General features: G+C 30.2%; 2 protein-coding genes across 3 annotated transcripts in view; both read left to right on the top strand.

Moving 5' to 3' along the window:
* Window positions 1-14,183, top strand: part of LOC122517375 (myb-like protein I) — a 44,647-nt gene extending 30,464 nt beyond the window's left edge. The window contains exons 2-14 of one of the 2 annotated variants that reach the window (XM_043635730.1): window positions 2,932-3,172; window positions 3,251-3,359; window positions 3,498-3,522; window positions 3,639-3,819; window positions 4,245-4,594; window positions 5,122-5,188; window positions 5,571-5,888; window positions 6,195-6,348; window positions 6,528-6,862; window positions 7,856-7,969; window positions 8,207-8,293; window positions 12,830-13,612; window positions 13,949-14,183. In XM_043635730.1, the coding sequence (XP_043491665.1) occupies window positions 2,932-3,172; window positions 3,251-3,359; window positions 3,498-3,522; window positions 3,639-3,819; window positions 4,245-4,594; window positions 5,122-5,188; window positions 5,571-5,888; window positions 6,195-6,348; window positions 6,528-6,862; window positions 7,856-7,969; window positions 8,207-8,293; window positions 12,830-13,612; window positions 13,949-14,125 (2,941 nt within the window). In that variant the 3' untranslated portion in view covers window positions 14,126-14,183. Of the gene's footprint in view, window positions 1-2,931; window positions 3,173-3,250; window positions 3,360-3,497; window positions 3,523-3,638; window positions 3,820-4,244; window positions 4,595-5,121; window positions 5,189-5,516; window positions 5,889-6,194; window positions 6,349-6,527; window positions 6,863-7,855; window positions 7,970-8,206; window positions 8,294-12,829; window positions 13,613-13,948 lie in introns of both variants that reach the window. The other variant, XM_043635729.1, reaches the window with a different exon arrangement.
* A 1,419-nt stretch (window positions 14,184-15,602) lies between these two features.
* On the top strand, window positions 15,603-20,533 carry LOC122517557. The gene is made up of 6 exons (XM_043636010.1): window positions 15,603-15,952; window positions 17,175-17,411; window positions 17,486-17,889; window positions 17,967-18,636; window positions 18,753-19,418; window positions 19,783-20,533. The coding sequence occupies exons 1-6, from the start codon at window positions 15,603-15,605 to the stop codon at window positions 20,471-20,473; spliced, it is 3,018 nt and encodes a 1,005-aa protein (XP_043491945.1). The 3' UTR covers window positions 20,474-20,533.
* Window positions 20,534-22,111: the final 1,578 nt, after the last annotated feature.

The raw sequence follows: 22,111 nt of genomic DNA, 5'->3' as shown, positions 1-22,111 counted from the left end.
TATATTATATTATTTAATTATATAATTATTATATTATTTAATTATTTAATTATATAATTATATATTATTTAATTATATATTATTATATATTATAATAAATAAATATATATTTAATTATTTAATTATTTTTATATATATTTATTTATATTTATTATTTAATTATTTATATAATTATATATTATTTAATTATATATAATATATTAAATATATATATATATATATGTTTATAATATAGATATATTGATAAAAACGTGAATAGCAATGTGCAGCATGACTAATTATAACTAAGTATCTAACCAACGTATCGAATTTCTAAGATCTTAGCTTTCGATAAAACGTCACGAAAAGCAGTTCTACCAGGTAGGTGCAAGGTAGTTTTAAATAAACGAAACGAATCGTCGTCACGGTTGTCTGGACCTTTGTCAGGACCTTCTATCTCTTCGTCTCTCCTCCTCCTCCTCGTGAAATTATGAAAAAAAAAAAAAAAGAAAAAAAAACTTGTTAACGTAATAATATTTCTTGCGAGAAGAAAATTTCGATAATTTACAATTAGATTGAAACATTGTAGGAAGTAATAGAAATATTATAAGTATTATACATAGGTGTAATAAGTATACTTGCACGTGTAAATATATTTACAATACATATTAACGTGAAGTTAAGAAAAAAAAAAAAAAAAAGAAAACTTGTGTTAACGTGTAAATATTTGTCGTGTGAGAAGAATTTTGATAATTTCAATTTAATACATATAGTAAGAAGTATTATACATAGGTGTGTAAGTATACTTGCACGTGTAAATATATCTACGTAATACGTGAAGTCAATGTCGTCGCATTTACTACGTGCCGATTTAGAGACGGTATAACAGTCGTAACACTTTCGTGAGCTCGATCGTCCAATGGTGATATCGACGATGCTAACGGTATGTACCTATGTACACGTTTCTCTCTCTCTCTCTCTCTTTCTCTGAAATCTTTCTCTTTCTCTTTCTCTCTCTCTTGCTTTCTATCTTTCTCTCCTATACACAAAACACGGTTATATATATTTATATTATAATTTTTATAATAATAATAATAATAAAAATAAATATAATAAATAATAATAATAATAATATAATATAATATATTATAATTTTATTTTTAATTTAATTTTTATTTTAATTTATATAATATAATATATAATTATTATATAAAATTTATTATTAATTTATTTTAATTAATTTATTTTTTTATTAATTTATAAATTTATTATTATATTATATATAATATAATTATTAATAAATTATTATTATTATTATTATTATTATTATTGCCAGTCACACAGGTGTTCTATCAAACAAAAAAGAAAAAAATTAGCTCTCGTTGATTGACGCTTCTTCTGTTGGTCTCTATTGTCAGGGTGTTACATAACGGTTCCGGTTGACATCACCTATGTATTATACCTTTCTCAAGAGAATTAACGCAAATATGAGAGACCCTCCTAGACACCCCCCCTTTCCTTCATTATTCTTCTTCCTTATTTTTTCTTCTCCTTTCTTTTATTTTTTTAATCCATTTAAATTAGAAATTAAATTCCTCGTCGGTTAAAATTTTGTTTAAGTATAAAGAATACTTAGATAGGAAACGTATGAAAATAAAAATGTATATATATATATATATATATATATATATGTGTTATGGTCAATGTAAATTATCCTGATGTAATTTGGATGTAATTCCGAGAAAATAAATACCCGGATGATTCTATCTGTTAATTTTCTCTCCCCGGTGAAATTTGCATAAATATAAAATATATCTTTTATGTAAAAAAAAAAAAAGAAAATAAAAATACAAAAGAATATATATATATTACACATATTGTAATAAAAATAATTTTCCTATTTCTAATATAATTTGTATGAACAAAGGCTTACGAACAAAAGCTGATAATAACAACAACGCAAATGATTCTTCTATTTAATTTCTATCTATAATAATTTCTTTTTCTCTCTCTCTCTCTCTCGATATTCTTTATTAATCCCTTGTTGACCTTATCGAATGTAATAGAAAAAAAAAAAAAGAAAAAAAAAAATACCTTGAAAAATACTGGCAAACTTACAATAGGGATGATAACGATGACTCAAAGCTAAAACAAAGATAAGAAAATATGTAATACATTCTGATCGTGTTTTAAGTATCATTATACATACTTATGCAATCATATAAATAATGATAAGCCAGTATGACGCACGGATATGCGTTTAATGACGTTACTTACGCAGAAATACGATCCACCTATCTTTCAACAAATATGAGATACACGCGTACAGGTAGATAATACATTGAAATTGGATCTTGTATTACACCTATACATATATATATACACATATACATATGCAATAATGGAGAATTCATGATTCGGAATGCTAGGGCATAGGGAAAGGGCGGAAATCAATCGGAAATACGTAACAACATGCGGTCGTACCGTATTACCGCATACGAAACATATCTCCCTATAAAGAAACAGAATAATAATACCCATAACTTCAAACTTTCTATGAATTTCTACGAATATCATAACGATTCATTTGATTTCTTTGTCATCGTTTTACATCATAATTATTATTATTATTATCAAAAGACCAGGAATCCCACACACACGATTTCACAAAGTGTAATCGTACAATCGTAGAATAAGCTAGATGAGAAAGTTAAAAGTCTCTTTTATGTTGCAATAGTTTAAAAAAGAAAAAAAAGGAGTCGAGATTAATTACCTACACACACACACACACACACATACACACACCTTTAATAATAATATTATATTATACCTTAAATCCTACATGAATATTATACTCGTTTCTTCTTATTATTTTGAGCATATTTGATGGGTGGGTGGTGATTGGGTGATGTAACAGAAACAGGTAAGATCGAATTCATCGATGTTTTACAGATCCGGTGGCTCTTCCAGCTCGTCCAGTGCTGGAACGGGATCATCCAACGGTGCAGGTCCTGGAAATCCGGTGGGAGGCGGCAGCAGAATGGCCGTCATCGGTGTTACCAGGAACGTTAGATTGAGACGTCGTGGTGCATCCGGTTTCGGTTTTTCATTGCGCGGTGGTAGAGAATATGCAGCTGGATTTTACATAAGTAACGTTCAACCAGGTGGAGAAGCTCATAGAAACGGATTAAGGGTCGGTCTAATTGTTCAATTGGATAGAATTGTTTTCATTTTGTTTTAATTTTTTTAACACGTTCGTATTTCTTTTTAGGTGGGGGATCAAATTCTAAGGGTAAATGGATATCCGGTTGAAGATGCCGTGCACCAGGAGGTTGCCTTGTTGGTGAAGAATCAACAAGTTCTCGTATTGAAAATTCGAAGTAATTATATTATTATTATTATTATTATTATTATTTTATTAATAACATTTCTAGGCAATTTCTTGACTTTCTTTTTTTTCGGGGGAAGAGGGAAATAAATAATTATTACTATTGTTTTTTTGTTTTTCTTTGTTACAGGCGTAGGAATGATACCGGTGAAAGAGTAAGTCAATAAAAATTGTTAATTAAAAGTTAGACGCGAGGAGTCTATTAAATCCTCCCCCCCCTCCTACGATGATTCCTTCGTTCTAAAAAAAGTCACTTACGATTCGTTTAAAGCAATCCAAACGATCCGGTTACCTGGCACATGGTGCAACAGCAGCAACAACAGCTGCAGTACAACGAAACTGGTGTGGGAGCCGTTCCAAACAGCGAGGTTAGGATCCGAATACGCGTCGGTGAGAAAGGTCGACTTGGCTGTGGTGTTTGCAGAGGCATCGTACCTGGCCTCACCGTTCAGGTTGGATGCACCTATGTATATAATACCTAACTGTTTTCAAAACTTGTGCTAATATGCTCACATACACGTATATACCTATACAAAGTTATTATACTACACGAGGGGAAGGGGGGAGAAAATGTATCAAAATACGTCGTTATTTTTTAAATATTACGTAATATGAGATAAAAAGAATATAACACTGACAAATCGTTCTATCACACTAACTACTGATTTTTGAATATATATGATTAATCTGGGTGCCCCTTATAAAATGTGTTTAATCAAATTTTGTATATCACAACTAATTGAGACAAATAAAATGACTGTCACTTTTGTTTCTTCCTAGTTGAAACTTTGACTGTTCGCGAACGTGTTAATATTGATACCATTGTTATATTATTTAACACTATGATAAAAGTTGATCGAATTAATAACGTACACAGGGTACAAGGGAAGGTGGACCAGCTCGAGCGGCTGGTTTGAAAGCTGGTGATGTAATCATTTGGTGCAATGGACAACGACTGACGGATTTACCTTTTGAAAGAGCAATAGAAGTGATGAGAGGATCAGCTGTCCTGGATCTGATCGTTCAACGACCACCACCCAATCACCTTTACGATTGCCCTGAACCACTTTGGACTCGTGGCTCGAGTGGTTACGATTCCGAAACATCGAGCATTGTAGCAACCAGTCCGTCGCCTTTGCAAAATCCTTCATCTTCCCCTCAACATCATCGGGATCCGAGAATGCAGGGACGGTATCCGCGAGATGATACCTGCAATCGGAACGGCAGGTAAGAAGAAAATCAACTCATCCGAATCTTTAACGTTATTTCATTTATTTTTCATTCCTAGATTCATTCGCGACACAAACTCCCCTCCCCCTCCCACTCTCACTCCCCCTGATCGTTAACATCGTTGCATTGGAACCTAATCGAGAAGATTATCGTTAAAGAACGTTGTTTAAACGATGATTAGTTAAACGTCATCGTAATCTATCGTATCAACCGAATATTTCTACGATTAGTCACATATATTTATATATTTTATCGAAGTGTGTATTATCGATTTGCAAATCTATCGAACGAGAATCGAGAGAAAGTTCTCGTCCCTATTATTAGAACATTTAACGATAATGATCGTGAAAACCGATGAATTCCAATGGATCGTTTTGAATATCCCCTTTAAGAATTGAACCGAGCGTTATACCATAAAACATAAATCTTCCTTCTAAGAAGAGAAAGATTGATTTTATCGTGATTAGAAAGTACTCGATGCTCAAGTGTGTGAGTAATCTCATACTTTGTTTCTCGGCCATTAGGATTTGCTGTCCCCTCGCACTGTCCACCAGCAGCTGCACCTCCTCCGAATGGTCTCACGTGGATCAGGTAAGGGACAGAAAAATGATTTATCATCACGATTGTACATATGTCATGCGAATCATTCTTCTATTTTATTTATCTATCTATCTATCTATCTATCACAAATTGTTTGTTTTTTTATCTACGATAGAAGAACGAAGAAGAACGATAGTAAGTTAAATATTCATATCATCGCATAAAAAACAAAATGAGAAATAAAAAGTAAAACACACACACACCTCCACCCGTTCCCAGTTCCATCGAGATGTGAAAGGAAGAAAAAGAAGAAGAGAAAAAAAAAAGAAAAGAGGGGGATAAAAAAAAGTAGAAAATTATATCGCGGCATGATTTTTAGGCACAGGAATGGATACGAAAAGCGAATAACACGACTGTCATTCGTGTTAATCAGAACCAGGGGCTACTGGTGCAGAATCAAAATCACAGACAACAACAACAACACCAGCAACAACAACTACAACAACAAATACCACCACCGTTTGGTCATCGTCGTTTGAATTCCCGTGGTAATTACGAGGACGACGATATCGACAATGAACCCCTCTACGATCCTGTAGCACCAAGAATCGACTACGAGGTACACGATTTCGATGCAAATCCAAGGGACGAGGCCAATCGTCGTTTAGCTTATCGACGTGACAACATCAGACAACAGGATGTCATTTACGATGGTCCTGCGGACGATTTGCCGCTTTATCATGGTTCCAAGGTAACAAAAAAAAGGATACGAAATGAACTAATCAATTTTAACGTTATTTTTTATTTCATCTTTCTATTAAATATCATCGCCTAAAGCATTTAGAATGAGACTTCCTTTCCCCCCTACCCCTAGCCCCCCTACCTAATACAAGTTTCCTCGACTTATTACTTTTGCTCGAAGCATTTTCTATTCTTCATTTGATTTATCTTTTTCTTTCTATCGTTCATCTTCCTTCCAATCTTATATAATTCTTTCGGTGCGTTAACTCATCCATTCGTTTTTCTATTTCTCTCTCCCCCCGACCCCCTCTTCAAGGAAAACGAACAGCTCGACGTTAATCGATTGGCAGAACTGCAATTGGTTCAGAGACAGACCGAAACGGATAGGAAAACTATCACGAGTGTTGTTGAAGTTCAATCCGTTTGTCCTCCGGCACCCCCGCCACCTCTTCCGTATAAATGGCCAGCAGGTTCTTATATGTTGATTTATTATTAATTATTTATATTATTATTAAAATAACGATTAACTTTCAATTACGAATCGGACATTACATTAGAATTAATTATAGTAATTATAAATACCCATGCAAAGATAAAAAGAACACAGAAATGAAAGTTTAACGTTTGATTTTTGTTATCAATCGAACAGATGCTAAACCTATGAACGCTATGGGAATGCAAATGGGTAGCACGATGTCTATGGGTAGTACAGGATCAACGGAAACCGAATCGAGTCTCGAGTCTTCCTGCAGCAAGGATTCCGCATCAACTTCTTCATCGTTGTCAACGTCATCCTGCGAACCACCCTCATCCTCGAACATTTCTTTTGGTTCCACCACTGTCCCATCAACTACTGGATCAAACAAAACCAATGAAAGTTCGTCTACGATTCTCAACCGTGGATCGAATCTACGAACTTCACCTATCGCCAGCACTGACCTAAGCACTGCCATAACTCAAGAATTGCAGAGGCGAGCTCAACAGGTACTATTCGATGATTTAATGGTTTTAATTAAGAAATAAAAAGAAATCTAACTACGACATGGATGATAATGATGATGATGATGATGGGAATAATGAGGATAATAATGAGGATGAGAATGATCAAGAAATGGCGACTGAGACTCGCCACTTACGAGTTGGAGATCATGCTCGAAAAAATAAAATATAAATATCGTAATAAGGGCCGGATTCTTTTCCAATTTCGATCATTACGTTCATACTAACTCTCTATTTATCTATCTATCTATATATCTTTATCTTTATCTTTCTTTACGAGGAAGAACTAGGAACTGACATTATCTTTTATGATTTCTCACAAAGATTCCAACATTTTCTCTCGTACTCGTACTCGTCGTAGGCAGCAACGATTGAAAAGGAGGGAAAGGCAATGCAGATGCATTCTTGCAATCCGTTCAAATCGATTACGTTGTCGTTGTCGTTGTTGTTGTTGTTATATTAGCATTTCGAAACAAATCATATTCTAATGCGAAGAAGTGTTAAGAAAATATTTTCTTATTTCGTTTAACCGGCCACGCCAAAGTTTATTCATAAAACGTTTTATAATATTAATTTCTTACATAAATTTCTATATATATATATAGGAAAGTATATAGGAAAGTATATAGGAATAAATCTAAGGATTTGAAACGTGTTGTAAGGCATCGGAATCCTATACGATGGTTTTACGAGCTAGTATTAAATTTGTACTGCGTACAAATGCTATGAGGAATTTTAAAAAAATGTTAAAATACTTTACTCGCGAGTTTACTATGCGAGTTTGCGTATAACTTATGATTCGTGAGTAATTTTTGCTTAGGTAAGCTTAAAAACGTACGTTCGACGAAATCAAAATTCTTTTCAAAACAAAAATCTATAACATTTTATATGATTCTTTTAAGTATCGTACACCACTACGTTAATCGTATTCATTTTCTTCCTCTTCTTCTTTTTTTTTCTTTCTTCTTTTTCTTTTAGAGAAGTTTGAACGCAGCCAAAGCGGAAGCTTCGAAGGAAAAATCAATGGTAACACCTAAACCAATTAATCCAGAAGCACTTAGGGCGCAGGAACAGAAAGTCACGCACGACAAGGTACGGTTTTTGTCATTTTTATTCATTCAATCAATGATTTGTAATACTTTTCCTCGTAATAATAAACAAAAACAAAAAATATAAAATAAAAAATCGAAGTAAAAGAGAAATCGATTTAGTTTTAATAATATGGACGATTTAATACTCAATCGTTCGTGAAACTATGACCTTTATTTTCTATTTTTTGTCCTTATCATAAATTCCCGCGTTTACGTGTATTTTATTATCTATTTTCAGTTAATGGAAGAATTCAAACGAGCGCATCGAAAGATGTTCAATGCTGCCCAACAGAGGGTCCAATTTTCTGATCAACTTACCGAACCGGTAAGGAAAAAAATCTATCTCGCACACACACACACACGTTTCTTTTTTCTCATTTATTATAAATAAAAAATAAATATATACGTGTGTCTATAATATAGATAGATTTTATCGAGTAAATTCATCTTATTATTAGATTTCACTTATAATACAAGAACAACCTAATAATCCGGAGAAATCAATCCGAGAAATCAATCTTAAATTAATCAACAATCTGAAAAAGGGGGGAAAAGATTAAAGATTCTTTTACGAGAATTTGACCTAAAAATTTCTCGCATTATCGATATATTTTTAATACTATATTACTTGCATTCGCGATAAAAAAAGAAAAAAAACAAAATTATCTTTAAATTAAATCGAGCATGTAACAAACACATCACACAGCTACCGTATCACACTTTGATATTACGTATTACCCACGGAACATGATTAAACTCGATTGATTATTTTTTTCCCCGATAATTATCGATCGTTTTCGAGAAGACGTTCGTATGTTCGTTTGTTCGTTAGTTTAATCAGTTTGTTTTAAATGTTCGATATACGAGTCTTATTTTATTTTTTGCTTCTATTTTTCTTTCTTTCTTCTTTTTCTTCTTGTTTATCGATAAAAATCGTAAACCGGGACTGGAGATGTAACTTTTATATATTAGAAAACTTTCTCTGCTTTTCCTTTTTTAGCGAACGTTTAATTACCGAAAAGATAGATCGCGTAAAGAGAAGAAAGAAAAAAAAAAAGGAAAAAAGAACCGGGGGGAAAATTTTTTTTTTCATTTCTAACGAAGTGAAAGCGAGAATATAACGAGTACTGTCGTCGTCTTGCACTATCGTTAAGATTAATATAAATTACTACTAATAGTAATCGTAGAAAGAAAAGAAACAAGAACTTACGCGACGCAATTAAAAAATAGAAAATGATATAATTTCTCTTAAAAAAGGGGGAAATTTGTCGAATCGTTTGAACGAAATTTACGTAATTTTTTTCCTAATTAAATTAAATTATATAAAAATAATAAATTAAATAACAAATTTTCCTATATACTTATTATATTTATTATATTTCAACTATATATTTATTAATTCAACAACAACAACAACAATATACAAATAAAATAACAAAATCACGACAAATATATTGAATATGTTGAACATAAAAACCCTATAATAATAATAATAATAATAATAATAATAATAATAATAATAATAATATAAATAAAAAAATAATATATAAATAATATAACAACCGTGTAATTTATATTATATATTAATATATTATTATTTTTATATAATAATTGAAAAATATTAAAATATATAATAAATAAATGAATTATTTTATTATATATATATATATTTATTATTTTAATTTATTATTAATAAATTAAAATAATTTATAATTATTATATATTTTAATTTAATTTATTAATAATAAATTAAAATTAAATTAAATTAAAATATAAATTAAATTCAATTAAAATATATAATAATAATTAAAATAAAATATATAATAGATCTAAATTAAAAATGATATACCGGGTAGTATAAAATTAACTCCGATTTTAATATCGTTATCTTGATAACGCATGACGAATGATCATCTTACGAAAGGAAAAATATACTCGTCTCAAATTCCTAAAAAAAATAAAAAAAAATAAAGAAGGAAAGAAAAAAAGAGACAAATTCAGAGAGAGAGAGAGAGAGAGAGAGAGATAGGTTTTACTTAATGACAAAGTGGAAAGAATTTCAAAGATTTCACGTTCTAGTCGAGTCAAGTTGATTCGAGTTGAGTTGAGTTGAGTTGAGTAAGTACGCTCGCGCGCGCGCGCACTCTTAATTACACAGTCTACGTTAGTGAAGGAACACTGCCGGAGCAAACAGATAAGAGCACAAAATTATAAAGTCACCGTAATATACTACTCCTCGTGTCTTCTTTCTCTCTCTCTCTCAGTATCTCTCTTCTTCTCTTCTTTTTCTCTCTTTTTTTTGTAAATGTATAGTATGTCGGTGTGGAACGAAATTCACGACAAACTTTAACACCAAGAAATATGTAACTACGGAAAAATATATATACATCATATACTACGTGAATAAATATACACACGTATGAACGAAGATACTTATACACACATAAAAAGATACATACAGAAGAAGGAGGAGGAGGAGGAGGAGGAGGACGTATATACACACACACACATACACATATACAACACCTGGAATGTTACCTCGCGATACGATTATTTTAGTTGCGTCGTTGGGTACCTTTGAAACCGACGACATTCACGAGATAGAGTCAGGTAGAATAGTTTGCACCTTAAAGTCACGAGTATTGCATCGTTTTTCCACGCGTTTCTCTTCTCTCTTCTTCTATTTCTATTCTATTCTCTTCTATCTTTTTATTCTTTCGTTTTTTATTTTTTGTGTGTTTATTTCATCTTCCAATTAAATCGAGAAGAAGATAGATTAATAACTATCAGATTCAGAATTGATCATTTTAAAAAGATAATAATTCGAAGATAAACATTATTTCGTATTTTATCTTATTCGTGTATGTATACTTTATCCTTATAGTGATTAATTAATTTCCCGTCAATAGCGTAAATAACCACTTGAAAATGTATCTGACGTGTATATCACGCGTGCTTACATGCGTGAATGAATGGAACGAGTGAACGAATATCTATGTGCGTATATGTGTATGTGTTTCTTTATACGTGTGTAACTATGTATAATTTGCATAGGTAAACGTAAATGTGTACGAGTAAAAAAACCGATAATCATATGAGATATTCCAATTCCAATTTATATCTCTCTAGAATTAATCTTACAGAATTTGATTAAACAAGATCGTTACAATTAATCAAACCCTTTCTTTCTATTTTTCTACTTTTTTTATTTTTTGTTCTATCGAATTACAAGAAGATTTTAACGAGAACGCCACGCTCTCGGGAACATCCTCGACTAAGACGACTTTCTCCGAGTTCATCGATTTCATAGTCAGCCGTAGAAAGAAAGGATCGACATAAAAAAAAAAAAGAAACCAACAACAAGGAATTTTACTATCGCTAAATAAGAAACCAATTCAAACGAAATAATTCAAATAGAAATAGAGAAAGAAGAAGAGTTAGAGTACCGTGAAATTCTTGTGGGGGAGAACGGAGGGGGGTAGGAGAGGAGAGGAGAGTGGGTGGGAAGGTGTGCGGACCAATAATAATCGGCACCTTTCTTTTTATTCTTAATCGTAACAAATCCCAATACGGTGATTTGAAAAGTATAAAATGACAGTAACGGTAGTCATAACACAATGAAACGTAAAAAACAGTCAGTTCGAGGACGATACTCTTATTAACGTATTATCGTTGTTACTTTTTTCTTATCGTCGATTAGTCGAGTGCTATCGGAAACGTGATATACATATACCTGTGCACATATATACGTGTGTGTGTGTGTAACGTGTGCATAAGTGCGTTAGTTAGACCCCGATCGATCGATTTGTAATAACAATTCGTATTAAAACTCAGTTGTTCGATATCCACGCGTGTGAACGGACGTTTAACGGAATATATTTGACTGTTTTTTTTGTATTCTTCTCTCCGTTCGAAATTATTCTCTTTCTTTTTCTCTATTTTTCTTTTTTCCTCTCTCTATCTCTCTCTCTCTCTCTCTCTCTTATTCTTTCATTCTATCTTCTTGCATCGTTGGTTTCTTGCGAATTGCGGCAGACGCGCAAAATAATAGGTGGTGTTCTCTCTTACATAAGAACGCGAACGAACGAACGACGTAAGAAAACGGGTTGCGTCTGTGTTTTTCAGTTTACGCGAAGACACCGAACTAGCCTAACCCACCCAGTAAGAAAATGTTGTTTGTTTCAAGGTACCCTTTTATTCCTATTATTTTAAACTATTGATTATACAAAAAAATATATATAGATTTTTATCGATAATAGATTTTTATCGTGAACGAGAAGAAAAAAGTTACCGAGTGATAATCATTGTGAAATAATAATAATAATAGTAATAATAGTAATAATTGTTCGTTCCTCTCTCCCGATTCTTCGAACGTACCTCTCCTCATCCAGGAAGTTCCGGTACGAATATCGGTTTTTCTTCAATTTTTTTCCCTTTTTTTTAACCGATTAACAAGTTCCAAGACCGGTAATGACGCACTGTGGATTTAATGACAACGTGACCGAACTTTGGTATCTCTCTTTCTGTTCTATTGTTCGTTAGAAGGAATTTGAAATATAGAAAATAGTGTTGTGAATTGTGACATTATTATTGTTGTTGTTGTTATTGGAGGATTATGATTATTCGCGGAGAACGTTTTTACGGATGCGGATGAATAAAAATATTCAATAGTCGAAGATGAATAAATCAACAAGGACGTCGACGAAAAAGAACGTGTTGGTCACTATCACACCTTACACCGTTAGTACACACCACCCATTTATACGAAACAAATAAATTATTTGATAATATAAGTTTCTACAAATAAATAAAATGAGATTGAATTCTATAAACATTGTATTTTTCAAAAATTGATGTACAGGAACAGGAGAAAAGGGTACTGCTCACGAATGGTTCTTCCACCAGTTCAAACTTGACGAATTCAACACTAACTAACGAAAACAAAACTATACCAAATGCTACGAATAATGGAACGAGTAACAATCCCAGTTATAATAATAATAATAACACAACGTCGTCGATTATTCCACCGGCACCACCACCAGCACCTCCGGCACCACCCCTTCCCCTTCCAACGAAAACTGGTGCAACTAATAACGAGGATTCCGTAGAGATGCAGAGCATCGAATCGTTTAAATTGAAAGAATCGCCAAACCCAGTTATACCTAAACCACCGCCAACATATTTCCCATTATCGAATTCTTCCTCGCCAGCATCCAATGGTAGTCCTCGTCACGTTGTTCCTGCCGGAAACAAGACGACGAATCAAGTGATCAAAGAAAAGGATCATCATCAATCGACGAATCCACCTAACGAGGCCAACAAAAATTCAACTACAACTACTACAACTACTACCACTACTACTAATAATAATAATACTAATACCAATACTAATACCAGCAACGCAATCTCGCCAAATGGTAATACCGGTGGTGTACCTAAACCAGCCGTTGGAAAGGTCGCCATTAGGATAGGTGCTTACGAAGGTGAAGCTAAACAACCTGCCAAGCTCGATTTCTTAGCGCAACAACCTCGAACGGAGAAGAATGGAACCGAGGAAGCTAACGGACCGGTTGTATCCAGGCTGCAAAATGAACTGGCTGCTACACTGCAAAGATCTAACTTGAGAAAGAAAACCGAAGGAGTAAGATATTTACGATTAATCATTTGAACCGTTTATTTTGAAAGTGGCCTAACTCCATTTAACCTTAAAAATGCAATTCAAAATATACGTAAACAATAACAATGAGTTATGTTGCTTAAGTGTATCCAAAGGTGTTCAATTTACAGTTCCTATTAAAATAATGGTAATTATTAAATGAATAATATGCGTTTTCTTACCAAGAATGGAGTTAGGCCAGTTTCAAAATAAAACGGCTCATTTAATCATCTCAAATTATAATTATTCTCGTATAACTCATTCGTATTTGACAATTTATTCTTTTTCTTTTTTTTTTCTTGTCTTCTTTTTTTTGTACAGGAAAATCAAACGACTGCCAAGTCAATACTACCGGATAACACGTTGACGTTAGAAAAAGAGACAACGAATAATCCAGAACCCAACAAGCTTCCACAAAGTACCGTAGAAAAACTAGCCACGGCATTAGGCAATAAAGTTACTATAAGAGTTAATCCCGATGATGGTGGTAATCGATAAATAAAATGGGATTAAGATACAATTTATTAACGTATATAAAATAATATTAATAATAATATTAATAATAATAATAATAATATTAATATTAATAATAATATTAATAATAATAATAATAATGATAATAATAATAATAATAATACGTGCATATCGCGGAGCCTATTAAGGGAAAAAAAGAAAACAAAAAAAAGGAAAAAATTGAAAAACTTTGTACATTTTTTTGTCCACCTCGTTCCAACATACATTCGATTCGATTTTATTATATATATATAGATATACATATACATATACATATACATATATATATATATATATTATATATAGAAAAAGAAATGAGAAAGAGAATAAAAACGAAAAGAAAAAGAAAAAAAAAAAAAAAAAGAAAAAGGCGGTCCACCAAAAATCGGTGAACGTGTTTTTTACGCATACGTCTTTTTTATATGTTATTTATTACCAATATTGTAATAACGAATAAGGAGTGAATTATTAATCCTTATTAAATGCAAGGCACGATGATAAACGCGCGGGGACACCATTTTTACCGCACTTAAAATGCCTACAAAATTTGATAGTCTTCTTCGACTGCGGCTATGTACGAAAAACTTTTAGAATAAGTATCAAACTGATATAAAGTAATAAAAGCGTTTTTTATAACGCACATCACGAAAGTGAACCAACCATTTGTCGTTCTTTTTCTTTTTTTTCCTTCCTTCCTATCCTTTCCATTAACTAAACTTTTTAATATAAATAATGCAACAACGATTACGACAATTTTTCATTTCAATTTTAAATATGGAAACTTAGAAATGCAACTATGACAAAACTTTAAATGTGGGAAAATACATTGTAAAGATTATTGAAAAAAAATAATACAAGAAAATTAAATGATTTTAATTAATTAATTTTTAATAATTAATTAATGATTTTAATAATTTAAAATTAAAATAATTTAATTTTAATTTTATAATATTATTTTATATTTAATTTAATTTAATTTAATTTAATTTAATTATTTAATTATATATATTTAATTTAATTTTATATTAATTTAATTATTTAATTTTATAATATTATTAATATTTTAATTTTAATAATTTAAAATAAAAATAAAGAAAAGTAAATCTCGCGTTATAAAATATTTCCTACGTAGATTTTGATTTATTTGATTAATTTTTCAAAGAAAAAAAAAAATAGGGAAAATATTTCCAAATGTCCGAAGTTGCAGTGTTCAATCTATCGAAAATAAATCATCGATCAATTATCGTTGTCATCGTTATTATATTCTTTGGTGTTAATCGACGAAACAGTAAGACCATTCCACATGGCAAACAACAAATCACATCCCCATCAGAAATGTACAAATTGTTCGGTTGTTTGGAACCTGGTATTTAAACGATTAAAATCGATCGTTTGATAAAGGAATTTTTTTAAACAATATTATTTTCGACACCTGTTTGTTAACCAAAGAGAAAAATCTTTAATGCGAACCTCGCGACGATACGACGAACACGTTTCCGAAACGGAAAACAACAGGATTCAAAAACTCTTGCTATCCGAATATTGTGATTTTTCCGATACAGTACTCGTTGAATCACCATTCGCTGAAACCACGAGAGATGGACACGGTTTGAGACAAGTAGCACTCGGTTTGACACCACAAAGATTGATCATTGCAGCTGACGTTTTCAACAAACAAAATTCCAATCATTTTCTTTGTCCGATTGACCTGGATCCAAGCATCGAAAGTTTCGAACTCGTTTCCGTGTATCCTTTGGATTACATTACATTGACAATATTCGCCAGAAGACAACGTAAAACTTTAAAAGGAAGGTACGTGTAATATAAATTATATTTTAATATAATTTTAATTAATATAAAATAATATATTATTTATATATATATTTATTATTATTTATATATATATAGAAATTTAAATTTACGATAATTATTATAGATTATATTCAAATTTTCACGTATACGGATTACGTGTAATATAATATAATTATTAATATATTTATTTATTATATTTATATATAGAAATTTAAATTACGATAATTATTATATATTATTTCAAATTTTCACGTATACGGATTACGTGAATATAATATAATTATTAATATTTATTTATTATTATTATATAGATAGAAATTTAAATTTACAATAATTATTATATAATTTCAAATTTTCACGTATACGGATTACGGTAAGATATATAATTATTAATATATTTATTTATTATTTATATATAGAAATTTAAATTAACGATAATTATTAATATATTATTTCAAATTTCACGTATACGGATTACGTGTAATATAATATATTATTAAATATATTTATTATTATTTATATATAAGAAATTTAAATTAACGATAATTATATATATATTTCAAATTTTCACGTATACGGATTACGTGTAATATAATATAATTATTAAAGATTTATTTATTATTATTTATAATATATATAGAAATTTAAATTTACGATAATTGTTAATATTATTTATTATTATTTATATATAGAAATTTAAATTAACGATAATTATTATATATCATATTTCAAATTTTCACGTATACGGATTACGTGTAATATAATATAATTATTAATATATTTATTTATTATTATTTATATATATAGAAATTTAAATTTACGATAATTATTATATATTATATTTCAAATTTTCACGTATACGGATTACGTGTAATATAATATAATTATGATTATATTTATTTATTATTATTATATATAGAAATTTAAATTTACGATAATTATTATATATTATTTCAAATTTTCACGTATACGGATTACGTGTAATATAATATAATTATTAATATATTTATTTATTATTATTTATATATATAGAAATTTAAATTAACGATAATTATTAATATATTTATTTATTATTATTTATATATATAGAAATTTAAATTTACGATAATTATTACATATATTATTTCAAAATTTCACGAATACGGATTATACTTTCACGTTATTCCCCTTTATTAATTATCAATCGGATCAACCCTTTCGAATAAAATTAGGATCTTTCCAGGCTGATAGACGGTAGAATTCGTTATTACGAGTTAGGTGGAATTAATCGTAGAGAAATATTTTGGAAAATTTGGTGCGATCATATACGAGGTTTACTCGAACGAAAAAGAAAAAAAAGTAGTTCATTGTCCGAGACAAGTGTCGCAAGTTCTTCGAGCACAACAACCGTATACTTTTTATCGTCCGAAATTGAAATTGAAGATCATTTCTCGGGGAAAAAGAAAAGAAACGTATACAGGTGTGTTTTACAAAATGATAAGAAAATTCTTAAGCGAGAATAAAAATGAACACAAATGAATATTTCGAGTATAGAATTTGGGCTCATTACGGGGGTGCCGGTGATAATAATCGTCCAACATGGTTGCACAAAGATTTATACCTTGGTCCATCTTACAACGAATTAATATTCGGTTATTACAAACCGATTCCTGTGAGATTTGCTGGTGCTAGCTTAGAACAAATCAAATATACATTGACCGATCATTCTCCGAATATAATTATTAAAAAACCTTGTCAAAGTTGGCCGGAATGTCGTAAGAACAACAATAAATATACGAGAAAACCAGAACACAACGATGACAACGATCTGTGCGACGTTTTGTTCATCAGAGATAATAAAGATCGACAAATTCTCACAAGTTGCAATTGTTCTTCCTGCGATCATCGCAAATCTCAGGAAATATTACACGAAACTCTATGGAATAATAATAGTCGTGGTTGGTTATTTCTATATTTCATCAAATTTATCTAACAATTTTGTAAAAAAAATCTTATATTATTTTTTTTTGTTTAGAATCAACGAAAAGTTCGAGAAAAATTGCAGACGACAGATCGATCGAACGTCCAATAAAAAAGGGGACGAAATCTAATTGCAAAAAGAAAGAAAAACAAAGATCAGCGAACATCTTGATATCAAAAGTTTCGCGATTCGGATTCGGTGTTCCGGAAAAATGTAATTCGACTTTAATTTTAGGCCCGTCTCATCAAAGATGTTATCGTAAGAATAATAAATCGAACGGAAGTCAGAATAATCCGATAGACGTTTACGAATTGATCGAGAGTGGGGTAAGGATGTGGGAGGATCGACAAAAGGTTGTTGTTGCTGCTGCTGCTGCTGGGAATCGATCTGGGCCAAGGAAAAATGTAGGAAAACATTTGAGGAGATACGGCTTGATCACGGCTGCATATTTTTTTCGTGCATTGGGTCCTTGGTCAGTTGAATCGGGGGAACGTGAATCCGTTCAAGGTCGTAGAACGGTGAGCGCAGTTAACGTAAGAAGACAATGCGTTGAACCCGAACTGAGATTACCTGTCTCTCGTCGTCAACTGATAGCAAGCGTGTCGTGCAGTGCATTGGAACCTGGTGGTTGCAGTGCTATCGGTCCACCAACGAAAGAACAAGTTGTATTATTCTGGACTCCGGAATATTGGTACAGACCAAGACCAGCTATCACAGCTTACAGGTTAATTTTTTCTGGAAGCACATTTTTTCTTCTAACCATCAACAACAACACGTCTATTAAACAAAACTGTTAGTTGTCTTATATCAACGAGTAATTTTCGTGATCGATAATAACAGAGAACTCAGGAGACATCTGGCATCTATCAGAGATTATCATCAGAAAATTGAACAACGGAAAAGTGAGAAAAGATTTTTTTACGTACGCAAGAGATCCCTGCCAAGCAACAACGGTAAAATGATGGAATCGAGTATTTCCTTGGATGACAAATCGGGGGGTGGTAGTCTGTTGAAACGAATTTTTTCTACGAGCGGATCTAATAAGAAAAGAAATAAGAAGAAGGAATCCAAGGAAAATCACGACGACAATGCCATGTATCAATTGAAAAGGTTATTGAGATTGGAAATGCGTGTAACCTTATGGGATTTGGATAGTACTACTCTTGCTAAACAGTTGACTATGATTGATAGAGATCTTTTCGTTCGAATACCTATCACCGAAATTGAGATCATCGTATTTCAAAGATCATCGAGAAATGCACCGAATCTTGGGGCTTGGGTTGCATTCGGTCATAGGATCACTTGTTTAACTATCAGCGAAATAATTGCCGTTAAACAATTGGATATGAGAACTAGAATGATGGCAAGATTGATCAATGCTGCCGACAAATGTTTCAACATAGGAAATTTTCACTCTTGCAGATCTATTTTAGCTGGTCTCCAAGCACCACCGATTTATCGATTGAAATCTAGTTGGTCCTCTTTACGTACTCATCATGCTAACAGGTAATCTATCTATTTATTTATTTATTTTGCATATTAAAATTATTTTTCAACTTTGCTTTTGCGAGAAACTATTTGATTTTTGTTTTATTAATTAAATAAAAGAAAAATATCACGTCAGATGTTCAAAAAATGAATGAAAGTAATTTAAATATTAATATTTAAATACTCATCATGCTAACAGGTAATCTATCTATTTATTTATTTATTTATTTATTTTGCATATTAAAATTATTTTTCAACTTTGCTTTTGCGAGAAACTATTTGATTTTTGTTTTATTAATTAAATAAAAGAAAAATATCACGTCAGATGTTCAAAAAATGAATGAAAATAATTTAAATATTAACATTTCAATTTGAATTTTAGATACGCCATTATGGAGAGACTATGCAAAATTTATAAAAATCCTAATTCTTGCTTGTATCGAAGAGCATGGGCCAAAGCAAAACGAAACCCACCTTGCATACCTTACATCGGTGATCTTATAATTAGACTTTTAGGTCTTCATGTTTCCCAATATTCCGAGAAAAATATCCCATCGAACAATTCGAAATATTTTCTATCGAAAAACGTTACGATCTGTCCAACAACGATTTCTAAAAAATCTTTACGAGACAATTCCAATCAAGAAAATACAACGAAATTTTTAAATTCCAACGAACGAAAAGATACGTCGAATAAAAATATTCTAATAACTGCTCTTCTAAACAAATTGAAATGCAAAAATTATCGTAACGTCGTAAATGAAAATGATAATGATTTATCATCGATTATATTGAGACAACAACAATTGGCACGAAAATATTTCGATCGTTGGAATTATATAACATTAAAATCGACTATCGAAAGACAAGACCGAGAAAAATTCGACAAAATGAATTATAAAAGTAAACGCGTGCTTGATCTGTCGATTTGGTTGAACGATTGTCAAAAATTTGCACGGGGATACAATTTTACGAGAAATCCATTGGCCAGGGAATTTTTGTTGAAGGCACGTTACAGAGAGGATCGTGACAATTTTTTTATCAGTTTAAAACTCGAACCTGCTGATATTTAAATAAGAAAAAAAAAAGAAGAAGAAAAAAAAAACAAACTGAACACGATGACAATCCTGATCCAAACTTACCACCTTGATAATAGATAATCCAATAAAAAGTATCGGAGAGGCATTGGTTTTCTAATCTTCTTACGAAAGACGATTCTAATCCTGAAAAATAAAACGAATACCTTTGATCAATAATACCATAGAAAATACACAACTGTACTGTTTGTTACAACTATATTGTTTTTTTGTTTTTTTTATAATGCAGCAGTATTATATAAAATATTTTTTGAAAAAGGAAAAATTTCTTTTCATTTCCATTTGTATAAAAAGAATATCTAATTTTAATATATCACCGTTATGTATAATTATTCTTTACTTTACTCTTTGTATACATTTTATTATGATAATAAATTATTTATCAAATATATATAATTGATCAATAATACCATAGAAAATATACAACTCTATCTGTTTGTTACAACTATATGTTTCTTTTTTTTTTTTAAATGCAGCAGTATATAAAATATTTTTAAAAAAGGAAAATTTCTTTTCTTTCCATTTGTATAAAAGAATATCTAATTTTAATATATCACCGTATATAATTCTTCTTCACTTTACCTTTGTATACATTTTATTATGATAATAATATTTATCAAATATATATAATTGATCAATAATACCATAGAAAATTACAACTATACTGTTTGTTACAACTATATTGTTTTTTTTTGTTTTTTTATAATGCAGCAGTATTATATAAATATTTTTTTGAAAAAGGAAAAATTTCTTTTCATTTCCTTTGTATAAAAAGAATATCTAATTTTAATATATCACCGTTATATATAATTATTCTTCACTTTACTCTTTGTATACATTTTATTATGATAATAAATTATTTATCAAATATATATAATTGATCAATAATACCATAGAAAATACACAACTGTACTGTTTGTTACAACTATATTGTTTTTTTGTTTTTTATAATGCAGCAGTATTATATAAAATATTTTTGAAAAGGAAAAATTTCTTTCATTTCCATTGTATAAAAAAAAATATCTAATTTTAATATATCACCGTTATGTATAATTATTCTTTACTTTACTCTTTGTATACATTTTATTATGTAATAAATTATTTATCAAATATATATAATTGATCAATAATACCCAAAATATCAACTATACTGTTTGTTACAACTATATTGTTTCTTTTTTTTTTTTATAATGCAGCAGTATATTATAAAATATTTTTAAAAAGGAAAAATTTCTTTTCATTTCCATTTGTATAAAAAGAATATCTAATTTTAATATATCACCGTTATGTATAATTATTCTTTACTTTACTCTTTGTATACATTTTATTATGATAATAAATTATTTATCAAATATATATAATTGATCAATAATACCATAGAAAATATACAACTATACTGTTTGTTACAACTATATTTTTTTTTTTGTTTTTTATAATGCAGCAGTATTATATAAAATATTTTTTGAAAAAGGAAAAATTTCTTTTCATTTCCATTTGTATAAAAAGAATATCTAATTTTAATATATCACCGTTATATATAATTATTCTTTACTTTACTCTTTGTATACATTTTATTATGATAATAAATTATTTATTAAATATATATAATTGTAT

Source organism: Polistes fuscatus, unplaced genomic scaffold (genome assembly GCF_010416935.1).
Source record: "Polistes fuscatus isolate 324 unplaced genomic scaffold, CU_Pfus_HIC Scaffold20, whole genome shotgun sequence".
In the NCBI taxonomy this organism is placed as follows: Eukaryota; Metazoa; Arthropoda; class Insecta; order Hymenoptera; family Vespidae; genus Polistes; species Polistes fuscatus.
Note: the sequence above shows the minus strand (reverse complement) of the source record. Positions and strands in the feature narration are given on the sequence as shown.